Raw genomic sequence first — 15,312 nt, 5'->3', positions numbered from 1 at the left:
ATTTTCTTAATGTCCAAATGATATTGTTTTTTAATGTCTTTTTCATATTGCTTTTCATTGGTATACAGGAATCTGACTGATTTCTGGTTGTTAGTCTCGTAGCCAGCAACCTTGCTGCATTCTCTTACTTGTTTCCAGTGGGCTTTTTATGGAGACTTTTTGGTTTTCTATATATAGGATCATATCCTCTGCAAATAGAGTTTCATTTCTTCTTTGCTTATTTGTATTCCTTTTGTTGTCTAGCTAAAACTTCTTGCACTATGTAGAAAGCGGTGGTGTTGGGGGACATCTTTTAGACTTAAAAATATCTCTAGCATTGCATCTGTCTCTATTTCCCCAAGGTCAGTCCTGCATTTGTCTCCCTCTGTCATGTTGCGAAGTGAGTGGAGGGTGTATACTCCATTCTTAGTTATTGTTATGGTCTGATTAATTCACCACCCCCACGATGGCTACCGGGATCAACACCTAGATATGCTATTTATTTAAAGTGATATTTTACTTTTAACAAATAGAATCTATATACTATGCAAATGTGTTAAAAAGAGGTATATTTTCATAACTCTACACTCTATGTTAAATGAAAAGCTTTGTGAATTCCCCCAAGTTAAGACATTTACAAATAGATTATTATTCCCTTCTTTAGGGTTGTTAATGATCTTCCAAATGTCTAACTATGCACTCATATCATTTGTCTCACAATGGAAGAGATGATCTTCACAGCATTGCGTCAGTCATACCTTATTTCATGAATGTGGAGACATAGCTCTATTGGGAACAGTTTCCCTGAAGATTTGTTTAAGAAACTGTTAAAGAAATTCATGCGGAAAATATAGAAAAGTTGAAAGTATAATAGACTGCATTGTCATTCAAATTATTGATTGCCCTTTGGTTAACATCTCACCTCTTAAGACTTGATGGTTGACAAATAGATATGCTCTGGCTAATTAAAATGGAGGGGAAGTATATGTAGTATTTCAGTGGGGGCATATCGGTTACTCAGTTGGGCTGCAATCTGCAAGGTCAGCAGTTCAAAACCACCAGCCACTCCATGGATGAAAGATGGGACTTTCTTCTCCCTAAAGAGATACACTCTCAGAAACTCACAGGGAAATTCTAACCTATCATGTAGGGTGGCTATGAGTTAGCATCAACTTGACAGTGAGTTTGGGTTTTCATTTTCTGTGGGCCAGCATATAGGTCATCAATCTTTAATCTCTGTCACAGTGATCAAAAGTGTCTCAGTGTAAAATCTATATGGATATGTATCACAGAGAGAAAACAGAAATCTCTGTTGTTGTAAACTATTGATGTTGCCCCCCCACCCCACCCCCGCCAACTCATACACACATACATTTTGATATTTTTGTTTAACAAAGATTTCTACAATTTTGTAGCATTACTTTTAAACCATTTTATTGACACAATTCTTGTACCATACAATTCAATCGTTTAAACAGATTTAAAGAGTTTGGCAATCATCAGCATCATCACTTTCATCATTTTTTCCCATATATCTATTGTTATTAGCTTTCATTCCACCCTCCCATCCCCACCCCCCAACCCCGCACCATCATACCCCTAAAGAGCTATTAATCTAGTCACTGTCTGTATAGATTTACCTATCCTGGATTTTATATAAAGAAAATCATACAAAAAACAAAAGCAAAACTAACAGCACTAACAGAATAAAGGAAAAACTTCAGTGCACAATAATGTAGAAAATAATCAAAACTAGAACACATTATCATGAGACCAAAGGGAAAGCTAATGCTAAGATGTTACATTTTAACCTACCTGTATCTGCAGTAGTACACTTTCCAGTGCACTCTGCCTATAGACAAAACTATGCACACCCTGGTCAATGGTCCAAGGGAGTTCACTTGAGACGTAATCCATGTGGGGACTCTAAAAGTGGATTTGGGGCTTTCACTGTCATGAATAACCTTCCTTTCCTGCCCCGAACAGAAACGATTTCATGTATATTAGAAATAATGAGATAGACGGGCAAAGGAGAAGCAAATGAATAGTGATAGAACATGTATGTATTAATGGACTTTTCCAATGGACTGTGGACAAAGATCCAAAAAAGACATTGAATTGACTTCAGTAAAAATGTGAAGCTGCCAAGGGATTGTAAACTAAGATCCAAGAAAAATATTGAACATTTTGTCTATTAAACTCAATAAAAATACTACTACTTATTGCTACTCTTTCCATTAATTATACATACAAAATGTTTATTCGTAGCTTGTGATGGTTTACACGTATCTGTCAGTCAGCCCTACTGCAGTGGCGTTCATATAGTGCTTTCATTGGAAGGCTGGAAGCTGTGCCACAGATGTTTCAAATACTAGCAAAGTCATCCATGGTTGTCAGGTTTCCGAGGAATTTCCAGACTAAGACAGACTATGAAGGAGCCTGTGAGAATCTACTTCTGAAAAGCGTGACCAGTGGAAACCTTAGGGATAGCAGCAGCACACTGTCTGCTATAGTGCCCGAAGATGACCCCCTCTAGTTGAAAGACTAAATATGAATCCTAAAAGGGAAGGACACGTGTGGCATAAAGTTTTTAGAGCCTTCATTTGCTGGCCTGACACAATTCAAGATGACAAGTTACAGCTCCAAACACCCATTAATTATAAAAAGTGGAATGCATAAAGGTACCTAGGAATTAGTCTAACAGAATTGGAAGTCTTCAAAAATAAAATGGAACTTATAAAGATCAGTATTATAGGAAATTAATGATCTGAAATGGACTAGTAGTGGTCATTTTGAAACAAACAAACATAGTCTACAATGGTGAAAATAAAAATTGAAGAGAAACTGCATTACATTCATTGTCAAAAAGAATTATTTCAAAATCTATCATGAAATACAAAGCTGTGGGTGATAGACTATCCCTATACCTACAATAGTCTAGTTACTCCACTATTGTTCAACTTTGCACCCCAATCATCAAATCAAAGATTAAAGAAATCAGAGATTTTTACCAACTTATGCAGTCTGAAATGGACCAAATTTACTATCAAGATGCATTGATAATCACTAGTGATTGGAATGGGGAAGTTGGAAAGAAAGAAGACTCAGTAGTTGGAAAAATGATTTGAGGGATAGAAATGAAACTGGGAGCCACATAATAAAATGTTGTTACACCAATGACTTAATCATTGCAAATGTCTTTTTTTTCCCAGCAACACAGATGGAAAATATATATGTAGACCTCACTGGATGTAATACACAGGAATCAAATTGACTACATCTATGTAAAGAGATGAGGGAGAAGCTAAATATAACTCACTCTGAATCTCTGAGTAAGACTGACTTTGAAACAGAGCATCAACTGCTCATGTGCAGGTTCCTAGTGAAGGTGATGGAAATGAAAACAAGTCTACTGGAGCTAAAATATGATCCACCTGAATGTAGAGACCATCTCAAGAATAGATTTAATACATAAAACACTACTGACAGTGAACACGAGATGAGTTTTGGATGACATCAAACTTGGAAAAAAGTGAATAGTCATTTAAAGACAAGAATGAAATAAAAGACAAAAACGAATGTCATAAGAGACTTTTAAACTTGCTTTTGAGTGTAGAATCACTAACATAAACGGGGAAATGATAATGTAGAAAAGCTAAACTTTTTGAATTTCAAAATGTGGCTCAGGAGGACAAAAAGAGGATAAGGAAAAGTACTAAGACCTGGAGTTAGGAAACTAAAAGTGAAGAATGTATTGGCATTTCTTAAACTGAAAGAAATAAAGAGGGTGAGGGTAGACCTCAAGTTGCAATATCAAAGGATTTTATGGTTGACCCAAGCCATGGTGTTGTCAATCACCTCATATGTATGTGAAAGTTGAACATTGGATAAGCAAGACCAAAGAAGAATCAGTGCTTTTGAATCACGGTGTTGGTGAGGAATATTGAAAGTACCATGGGCTTACAAGAGAACAAGCAAATGTGTCTTGGAAGAAGTACAACCAGCATGCTCCTTAGAAGAAAGGATGGGGAGTCTTGGACATGTTATTAAAAAAGACCAGTCCCTGGAAAAGGATATCATGCTTGGTAATATAGAAGGGCAGTGAAAAGAGGAAGCCCCTCGACAAGATTCATTGACACCATGGCTGAAACAATGGGTTCAAACATAACAACAATTATAAAAATGCTGCAAGACTGGGCAGTGTTTTGTTCTGTTGTACACAGGGTCACTACAAATCAGAGCTGATTTGATGTCACCTGACGACAACAACCACAACAACATGAGCAAAAAAAATTGAACCACTACAAAACACATCAAAAGATTAGTGAAGGAATACTATGGCAAAAATAATATTTTTCTTTTACCTTCAGGAGGCACTATTTTATCAAGAATAGATACTATTGAAAGAAGTCCAAGCTGCTCTGAAGGCATTTGCACAAAATCAAGGTCCCAGGACTTGACAATACCAATTGAGATATTTCAACAAACAGATGCAATACTAAAACCCCTCAAACATCTATAGCAAGAAACTTGGAAGACAGCAACATGGCTAATAGATTGGAAAACATCCATTTTTGTGCCCATTTTAGAGAAAAATAACACAATAGAATGTGGAAATTATTAAACAATATCAGTAACAAAACAAGCAAGCAAACTTTTGCTAATGATCATTCAAAAATGGTACACCATCACGTTGACAGAGAACTTCCAGTAATTCAAGCTGGATTCTGAAGAGGACATGAAAAAGGAATATCACTACTTATCAGATGGATGTTGGCTGAAAGCAGAGATTGTCAGAAAAATGTTTACCTACATTTTCTTGACTATTCAAAGACTGTGCACATCCTAACAAATCATGAATAATGTTACAAACAATTGGAAATTCAAAACACATAATCGCACACATGAGTAACCTGTTCATAGACTAAGAGACATCCATTTGAACAAACACGGGGACACTGCGTCATTTAAACTCAGACACAGGGTATTGGACCTTCCACCATACTTATTCAATCTGCATGTTGTGCAAGTAACATGAGAAGCTGGGCCAATTAAAGAAAAACATAGCATTTGGAAGAAGGCTTTTAAAAGCTTATCATGTGTAGATGACATAATCCTGTTTGTTGAGAGCAAAGAGGATGTCACACAATTCCTGATAAAGTTCAAAGACTACAACCTTCAGTGTGCTTTACACTTTATCATAAAGACAATAAAAACCTCAAAACTGAACCAAGAAACTGCATCATGATAAATTAATAAAGCATTGACATTGTCAAGGACACCATGTCACTTTCTTGGATCCTTATTCTATGCCCAAGGAAGCAGCAGTCAAAAAAATCAAATGTAACATTGCAATGGACAAACCTGCTGCCAAAGCCCTCCTTAAAGTGTTCCAAAAGGAAAGACGTCACTTTGATTCCTAAGGTGCTCTTGATATAATCTATAGCCTTATATGCATGGAACAATGAATACAGAAGACCAGAATTAATGCCTGTGACTTGACTTAGAGTTGTGATGAAGAATATTACAGGCCCTATGGACTTCCAGAAGATCAAGGGAAATCACTTTTGGGGAACATAAAGCTATTAGTTCAGGTCCATTTTACAGTCCCTGTGCCCATTTGGTAGTGATTTCCCCAGCTCCAGAATGCGTAAATAGAATAGACAGACTCAGCAACTGGTAGAATCCCTATAGTTGATCTCTGACATTTGGTGTATTGTCATAGGACAAGAAAACTGGAAGCTATTGAAACTCCTAGTAAAATAATCAATCCAAAGCCATGCTGAATTCCTGGAGGGATTCCCCTGATTACTCCTACCATTAAGGGCTTGAAGGATGCAAGGGTAGTGATGCCAAGCACATCCCTATTTAAGTTGCTTATTTGGCCTACAGAACAATGAAAAGGTTCTCCAAGGATGACAGTGAATTATGTTCTATTTAACCAGGCATTGACTCCAATTGCAGCTGCTTTTTCTAGACTACGTTTCATTGCTTGAGTAAATAAATACAATACCTGAAACGTGGTATACAACTATTGATCTGACTAATGCCTTTATCTCAATTCCAGTTTCAAAGGATCCAGAGAGGCAGTATACCTTAAGCTTACAGGACCAGGAATACATTTTACCATTTCACGTTGAGTAAATCTTCAGAACTATGTCATAATTAGTCTCCAGGGCCTTGATTTCATTTCCCTTCAACAAGAAGTCATATTGGTCCATTTAATCAATGGAATTATGCTAATTGCGCCTACTAAGGATAATTGATTCTAGGCATATTGGTTTGTATGGGAGAGGATGAGAAATTATCCAGACCAAAATTCAGGGCCTTCCACCTTAGTGGAATTTCTAGGGTTTCAGTATTGTAGGATATACTGTGACATTCCTTACAAAATAAGGAATGTTGTTACATCTGGAGTCTCCAACCACTAAAAAGAGACACAATGTCAGGTGGGTCTTTTTGGATTTTTGAAGTCAACATATTATTATTACTGCTACTCTGGCCTAAATGTCAAGTGATTTGAAAAGTCTAATTTTGAGTGGGACCAAAAACCAGGCTTTGCGATAGGTTTAGGATTCTGTATGAGATGCTCTGTCCCATGGGCTGTATGATCTATATGAGCAATGGTGCTTCAAGTGTCAGTGGAAGACACAGATACTATTTGGAGTCTTTAGCAAGTCCATATTGCTGAATCACAGCACAGACTATTAGGATTTGAGAACAAGCCCTGTTATCCTCTTCAGATAACTACTCTCCAGAGAAACTGTGTTTGACTTCTTATTGAGCCTTAATAGAGAAGGAACATCTACCTATGAACCACCAAGTCACCATGCTTCCTGATCTATCCTCATGAATAAGGTGTTGTCTGCCCCGTGAGTCACAATGTTGGATGCAAATAACAACAGTCAGTCTTTAATTTGAAGGGCTATGTGTGAGATAAAGTTCAATAGAATGATAAAGTTGGATGAAAACATTAGCCCCCAGTAATTGAATGGAAGTGGTACATATAAGATCAAGCTGGACCCGGACCAGGACCTGAAGGCACAAAGAAGTTGTATGAAGAAGTGACCCAAATGCCTCTGGTTTCTACTCCTGAAATGTTAACTTCCTTCTCCAACTATGCACCTATAGCCTCACAGGGAATCCCTTATGATCAGTTGATATTGACTTCCATAGTAGATGGACAATTATCTAGACCAAAATTCAAGTGCTTTTCACCTCCCTGAAAAAAATGTGCCTGCTTACTGATACGGCGTCATCTGCATGATAGTTCAGCAGGCAGGCACCACGAGAAACTGGACAGCAGCAGCACTGCAGTCCCTTGAGCTAACCTCCCTGGCAGTAGTGAGGGGGAATCCTCCCAACAAGAATGTCTTTGAGCAATGCACGTGGTTGTTCACTTTGCTTGGAAGGAGAAATGGTCCAGGCATGTGTTGTATAGTGATTCGGTGGGTTGGACTTTGGTTTGACTGGCTGGTAAGTGACTTGAGAGAAACATGATTGCAACATCATTGAGAAGCTCTGTCTCATGTGAATGTACACCAATGTTCCGCAGAGGAGGATTTGATCAAGTTGATAGAATAACATGCTATGTTGAAACTTCTTTCCTAGCTACTCCTATCAGTGCCCAGTGAACTCCTGAAAAAAGTGACCAGGGAGGTTAGGATGGATGTTATGCTTGGACTCAGCCACATGGACTGCATTTACTAAGGCCATGTTGGCTAAACCTCTGCGGTGTGTCCACCCTTCCAGCATCAGAGCCAAACACTGAGTCTTCAATATGGAAGCACTCCTCAGAGAGATCATCCATCAAATTGGCAGCAGGTTGATGACATTAAACCACTTCCATCATGGAAAGAGCAATATTTTGTTTTTATTGAAAGAAACTCATACAGATTTCCTTTGCTACATGTAAATGATCTATATTGGGCAGGATAGGTTGGTTTATGCTGCAGTAACAAATATACCCACTTCAATAAAAAAATTTCAATAATTTTCAATAACAAAATTCCCTGTCCATTGTCATGTTATCCCCCACACCATTTCTTTGGATGAAAGAACTCACTTCACAGCAAAATAAATGTGGTAACGGACTAATTCTAATGGTATTCCCTCATGTGACGATGGTCCCCATCATACTTAAGCAGTAGGCTTGATATAATCATCGTCTAAAGACAGAACTACAGCATCACTAGGCAGCACTACTCACAGGATTGAGATAATGTTCTCAAGGAGGCTGTACAGGATCTAAACCTGTGTCCAAGCTCTGGTTCTGCTTTTTCCAATAGCTGGAATTCATGAGTCCAGAAACTAAGGAGTGGAATGACTATGGTCATGCTCACAATTACCCTTAGTAATTGTTTTCGCTTGCTATTCCTGGAGTCTTATATTTTTCAAGTACAGAGATCAGTTGTTTGGCAGTTATGGTATAGTCATTCCCTAATTTGAAATATGATATGATAACTTCCATGATGAAATATGCTATGAGCAGCCAATCAATTGAAAGAATATTTCATTCAGGGTATGACCTACATCCAACATATATTGACTCCTGGTTTAGCTTTTGCTAAAGAAAATGCTTCCAATGCCTTTGGACCAAAGGATTTTTAGCCAATTGCTATGGCTATGACAACAATTAGTAAAAACCAAATTTCCAGTAAAGTCCTGAGTAAAATCTCTTGTTGACAAGGGAGAGGGAAACAGTCATTGATTAAAAAATAAACAAGGCAGTTGGCAACATTTTACATTTTAAGCTAAAAGTTTTTCCAGAGTTTTACAGGAGAAGTTCTTGAACATTTAGTCTTAAAAAGATATCATCATCACCATATAAACAGACTATAGTGCCCTGCCCTTTCCAAGAGTCGTATAAATACCAACAGGCAGACACAAGCAAGCTGTGAGCCTGTGAACTTACTTTGGTGCCTCAAGTGCATAACATCATGGATATCAAAGAATATTATTTGGGTTTTTCTGTGTCTTTTCTATAGTTAATGATCCCTGTTTCTTTATCTCAGGTGCCTATCCTCGACTTTCATTGAGCTTTCGATTGAAGAGAAATATTGGATACTTCATCCTTCAGACATACATGCCTTCTATACTGATTACAATTCTATCCTGGGTGTCCTTCTGGATAAATTATGATGCATCTGCTGCTAGAGTTGCCCTTGGTATGTGTTATTTTTAAACAATGTAGGTAAATGTAGGTAAAGATATCATTACAGTTTCTAGAGAGGTCAAAATTATACTTCAATGGCAATTGTTTTATTTTTAATTATTATACCAATATTGCCTATATAGTCTCATTTTATCTTGAAATAATAACTTTGTGCATGATTCTTTTGATGTGGTAATTATCAGTCTCAGAGATGAGTTTTGATGCCTATGAAAGAAAATATACTTACAGGATATTTGCATAAAGCATTTTTTTACACTAATGTTAAAATAAATATTAGCATCTTCTATTTCAAATTATTCTATGGCCTGGAAAGAAGACTTATTATTATTTTTCAACTAAAAAAAAGCACATAGTATGTAATTGGAATAATATTGATAAAATATGTAAGTAGATGCTGAGTGATCCTCAATATGTCTAGAAATATTTCTCGGCCATATGACATTTGGATTATTAGCTTACATAGAATAAATATTCCATATTATAATTTTTCCTAATTATATTTTTGGATTGAAATGCTTTATCTTCCATTAAGCTAGTTATTTTGAAACATATCAACAGAGTAATATTTTAAAGCATAAATATTTTATAACTATGGCTAAAGAACCATTATCCTGTTTATCACTTTCTTAAGGTAGGAATACAACAAGCTCACTACCATTCAGTTGATTCTTAATCTTAGCAACTATTTAGATCAAGGTAGAACTGCCCCTGTGAGTTTTTAAGACTATACTCTTCATGGGAGTGGAAAGCTTCATCTTTCTCCTGTAAAGGAGCTGACAGTTTCAAATTACTCACCTTGTGATTAGAAGCCCAGCACATAACCACTAGGCACCAGAAGAGATTGAATTCAAGACAATTAGATTTCCTGCATTACTTTTTAAATTAAGGGAAAAGAATTTTCAACATGTACAGGTAAAATAGTATAAGAATCGAGAGTTACAGTATCCCCTCTTTCTTCCCTTTTCTGTTTACCATTTTTTACCCAGAATTATAAACCAAGTGAATTTTTTTTTCTAAGAGAATATGTGTACCTATGTATATGTGTATCTCTAGTTTAGGGTCACTGATGTGACTGGCATACCTCCACTGAAGATTACAGTTTTTTATTGTTGTCTTTTGCTTTTTCAGGAAAGAACAAGCGTTTAGATTTTAAGAAAAGTCTAAAGTTGTTAGGTGAATTAAAATTTCTTGAGAAGAGTTAACTATCAAAATCTAAAAGTCCTGTATTAATCATTAAGTAATGGCTGTAGTAAATAGACACACACACACACAAAGGTTGCCCAAGAACATACGTGCCTATGTGGGAGTAACCCCCCAAAAAACAGAAAACAACTCCTCAGGGTGGAGCTTTCATAGTCTGCATACTTCCCACTAGGTGAGCATCCAGCAACTCATTCTGAGTTAGTGCACTCCGTGGCATTGCCTGGGAAGGTTCTTTCTGGTCACAGTGAATTTTTTTTCATGAAAGCAGTTTTGCTCAAACCTCTTTTTTTTTGTTTGTTTGTTTTGGCCAATTTAAGAGAACAGTGGGAGGCTATGAAATTCTGTTTCCTTCTCTGGAAAAATGCTGCAGAAACTGTTGTGATGTTGAACACAGATTACAAGGACAGTGCTATGGGAAAAACTCAAGTGTACATGCAAGTGGTTTTCTTGTTTCAAAAAGGGTGAAATGTTGATTGATGAAAAACCGCATTCTGGATGTCCATAAACTTTCCAAATAGATGAAAATGTCAACTCATAGTGCATTTGGAGTTCGTTCCACCAGGTCAGACTGTTAATCAAGCTTTCTACAAGGTTCTGAAAAGATTGCGTAATCGTGTGCAACAAAAAAGGCCTGATTGGCCTTTTGCCACCATGACAATGCACCTGCTCATGCATCCATCTCAGTGCACCACTTTGGCCCCAAACAGCATGCCTCTCTTGTTCCATGCACCTTATTCAACTGACCTCACTCTGTGTGACTTCTTTTTGTTTCCGTGAAGTCAGAGGAACATGAAAGGACAGTGATTTGATGACATGGAAGAGGTGAAGAAAAAAGGAAGGGAGGGGCTGTCAGCCATCCAAACAGATGAATTAAAAAACTGTGTCCAAGAATGGAATCACATATTTGACAAATGCATTAAGTGTAATGGAGAGTAATTTGAAGGTGATAGGTTGTTTTGTAAAAAAACAAAACCATTTAAATACTGTATATCCCCGAGTATAAGCCAACTGGAATATCAGTTGAGGCACCTAATTTTACCACAAAAACTGCATGAAAAATGTGCTGAAAAAACTTGGCTTATACACGAGTATAGACGGTAGCTTTCAAAAAAAATTACGTTTTTTGGGGGGTACCCCCTCATATTTCTTTATGTAGGTTTTACCTTTTTCTCTCTCTTTTTAATGTGACTAAGTTATTCTTTCTTAAACTGCTTTTCTTCTCCCCTGGAATATTCAGGGAAAGAAAATTAATTTACAGGGACACATTCAAATTTTATGGAACTGGTAGGGATATAATTTAGGGGCTTGCTTTACAAAACAAAATGTACACATACAAAGTTTCTGGGATAACTCCTCCTGCCATAGAAGGACTTATGCAAGGAGAAAGCTGTGATGGAGGCTCCCTTAACCTCACATAGACTTTGTTCTAGTGAATTTTTCTGTACTGGGACAACTAGAAAAGTGTCCTGGTGGCTCTGTGGGATAAGCATTAGGCTGCTAACTCCAAAGTTAGTGGTTTAAACACACGTTGTTCCCCAGAAGAAAGAGGAGATTGTCTGTTTCCGTAAAGTCTTAGTCTCAGGAACACTATATAAAATGGCAATGAGTTAGAATTTACTTGATGGAAGTACATGTGGTTTGACTGCGACAGCTAGAGAAAGATATATACCAAAAAATAGAGGTGAAGCGTACTAAAAATTTGAGTCTCTAACTTTTCTATATAGTAGAGGTCTTATTCCTCTTATTTGTATAATGTTATTGGCCTGCCACAGAATATAGAATCTATCTGAAGTGAGCAACATTCAACCCAACCTCAGTTCAGCGTATGAAAGAAGATCACACGTTTTATTATGACACAATATAGCCATAAGCCTGATGTCTCATCCAGGATTTGTTGGGACCTAAGAATGTTCCATGCCATACTGTGAAGACTGTAAGAGAGGGCTGCACTCCGGCCAGTGTCTGAGGGATGTCAAGGTCTTGAGATAAAAGTGACAGTGAGGAGTGGCTGACTTCAACAGCATCAGAGGACATTGCAGCCCAGGAAGCCAAAGCCAGCCAGGATCCTAGGGTATGGAGCCTGACATACAAGTGTCGTGAGGGAAGCAGGCTTGGCTTGGAACATCCTCACTCCTGCCTTCCTCCTTCTATTTTGCAGCTTGGGCCTGAGATGTGGTTAACTTTTACTGGTTGAATAGCAAGAGTATTAACAACAACAACAAAAATAATGATTACAGTAATAGTGGCTGAAATGCATCAAATACTCACGTTCCAGTTTCCCAGCTGAGACTACTCACATAGTTCTCTCATAGAATCCACTGACAGCATATCATTGTTACTATTTTACAACTTGGCCAGTGAGGTACTAGTACATGTCACATAATTACTAAATAATAGAAAAACTATTTCAATCCCATTAATTTAACTCATGACCCTCTTCCTTAGTCACTAGAAGTAATTCTGAACATATCAATAGACACTAAAGGGAAGCGGAAGAATTTAACCTAATAAAAATAAGTAAAATATTCCTACAATTCCAGCTCATACTTGCATGCATGGGTTCATTCATAATAATGATGATAATAATAATAGAAGCATGTTTAAGTTTGTCTTTGAAGCCAGTGGATAGATGCAGACAAGTTCTCTCATGAATACACTTGTCGTAGTCTTATTGTTATTGTTAAGCGACATCAAATTAAACACTACTCTCCCCCATCCTTAAAATAATTATGTCTGAGCCCAAAGTTGCAGCCATCTGTGTCAATACATCTTGTCAAGGGACTTCTTTTTTTCTGACTCCCCACCAAGCTTGAGGATTACCCACCCACCCATTTCCGCTCTGTAATAGTTTCTTCTGGTATCATGTCCAAAGTATGGTGGACAGAAACTCATCATCCTTACTTCCAGGTGTTCTGGGTGTCTTTCTTCCAAGATATATTTGTTTGTTCTTCTCACAGACCATAGTACTTTAAATGTTCTTCACCAACATTGTCATTCAAATGCGTCAATTCTTCTCTAGTCCTACTTAGTCATTCTCCAGTTTTCACATGCAGATGAGATGATTTGGTCAGGCGCATCTTAGTCCTCAAACTGTGCTCTTGGCTCTTCGACACTTGAAAGAGCGCTTGTGCAGCATGGCTGTCCAGCACCACCTATTTTGTTTCTCACTTGCCACTTCCGTGGACATGCCTGTGGATCCAAGTAAAATGAGCTCCTTAACAACTCCATGTTTTCTTCGATTACCTTGCCGCTGGTCAGTTGGTTCAGCTGTGACGATTTTTGTTCTCTTCGCCTTGAGTTGCAATCCACGAGGGTGACGGGTAAGAAGACCCAATCTAACTAGCGGCTTCTGAGGTCATGTCCTCAGCCAGTTACATTCAAGGCAAAGGGGTCATCTTAGAAGATCCCGGATACTGTTTTCTGGGATTCCAAGGACACCGACCTGCTGGCTCTTCCTCAAAGAACATGGGAAGGTCACAGAGAGCTTATACTGAAAACGTTTTCAGAAAATCGAGAATGGCATTTATAAGAAAACTATAAGGAAAGTGTGTTCAAGAATTTTTCCCATCACAACAATGTAATTGTTCATTCTTCAAGAGTAGCAAGAGCTCTCCATTTATAATTTCATTGAGAGACTTTCCCTTAGGACTTTTTGAGTTCCCCAAGGAAACCCAAAGCACTGTTTTGTGTGGTGTAAATTGAAGGTGAAAGAACGCTGCAACATTCTTTGGGGAAGCAGTAGAGTGGTGGAAACCCTGCCGTCAGCAGTGTATAGACTTAGATGAAGGATACGTCAACAAACAACAGCTTTACATTTTGATATTTTCATTTCATAGAGGTTTCTATGATTTAAAAAATACAGTTTCGTTTACCCTTATACATGTGAGATTTCAATTTTTTTAAAAGATAAAGAAGATATGATCAAAATTATCTTTATTTATATTTATTTATTTATTATAAAAATCATTTTATTGGGGCTCGTACAACTCTTATCACAATCCATACGTCCATCCATTGTGTTATCTGTATTGACCCGTTCCTGAGGAAGGACATGATGCTTGGTAAAGTAGAAGGGCAGAGAAAAAGAGGGAGGCCTTCTATGAGATGGATTAACACAGTGGCTGAAACAATGGGCTCAAGAACAGGAAGAATTGTGGTGATGGCACAGGACTGGGCCCTCTTTTGTTTTGTTGTGCATAGGGTCACTGTGGGTTAGAACCAGCTCTATGGCACCTCACAGCAACAGTGGTATTTGTTATGGCCTTGCTCAGAATGTTGAAGATGCTGGCATGCTCTGATTTCTGAAGAGGACCTGGCTGACTATTACCTAATAGATGATGCACTGCCTGCCTGTAAGTGGCTGATGTGCTATAAGTGCAGTTATGCCGACTGTGGTCTTAGGTGTATTGCATCTGTACAGAAGAGCAGAGATCGCTGTGTGTGCTATCCTGCCAGTTCAAGCTGCTGTAGACATTCAGTTGAGGGGCAGCTTGAGCTCACTCTGCTTCTACAATGGAGAACAAGATGCTACGCCTACAGGTAGCTGTGCTGTGCAGCTGATGCCTGCACCTCACAGTTTTGAGGTGCTCACTGGCCACACATTGAACCTCAGTCAGTTTTAGGGATTAGTATTGAAGTCATCACACTGCAAGGTTGGAAGGGGACTCAATGGTATTACTCAAAAGTCTGAAATCTAGTATCAGTGAATAGCAGCATCAGTACTTAGCATATCCTAATGTAATTTAGATCACATTATTTCTATCACAAAGTGGAGACATAAAACATATACTAACTAAATAATACAACTAAATTAGTTTTATTTCACAGTCATCTTTATGAATTCAGTTTTACAAATATAATCTTTCATTAATACAAAGTAAACAAGATAATTTAAGGCTAGCAATTAGAAGAAAAATTCCAGCTTGGAAAAGCATGAAGAAATCACAACCTTGGCA

At 37.7% G+C, this 15,312-nt stretch overlaps 1 protein-coding gene across 1 annotated transcript in view; it reads left to right on the top strand.

Annotated features, from left to right (window-relative positions):
* Positions 1-15,312, top strand: part of GABRB3 (gamma-aminobutyric acid type A receptor subunit beta3) — a 127,760-nt gene that overhangs the window by 60,670 nt on the left and 51,778 nt on the right. Inside the window, exon 4 of the mRNA XM_045285690.1 lies at positions 8,994-9,146. Coding sequence (XP_045141625.1) covers positions 8,994-9,146 — 153 coding nt within the window. The remainder of the gene's footprint in view (positions 1-8,993; positions 9,147-15,312) is intronic.

This window comes from Echinops telfairi, unplaced genomic scaffold (genome assembly GCF_000313985.2).
Source record: "Echinops telfairi isolate 266 unplaced genomic scaffold, ASM31398v2 ScPeMD7_7475;HRSCAF=8513, whole genome shotgun sequence".
Classification (NCBI taxonomy): domain Eukaryota; kingdom Metazoa; phylum Chordata; class Mammalia; order Afrosoricida; family Tenrecidae; genus Echinops; species Echinops telfairi.
This window is presented reverse-complemented; position numbering and strand designations above follow the sequence as displayed.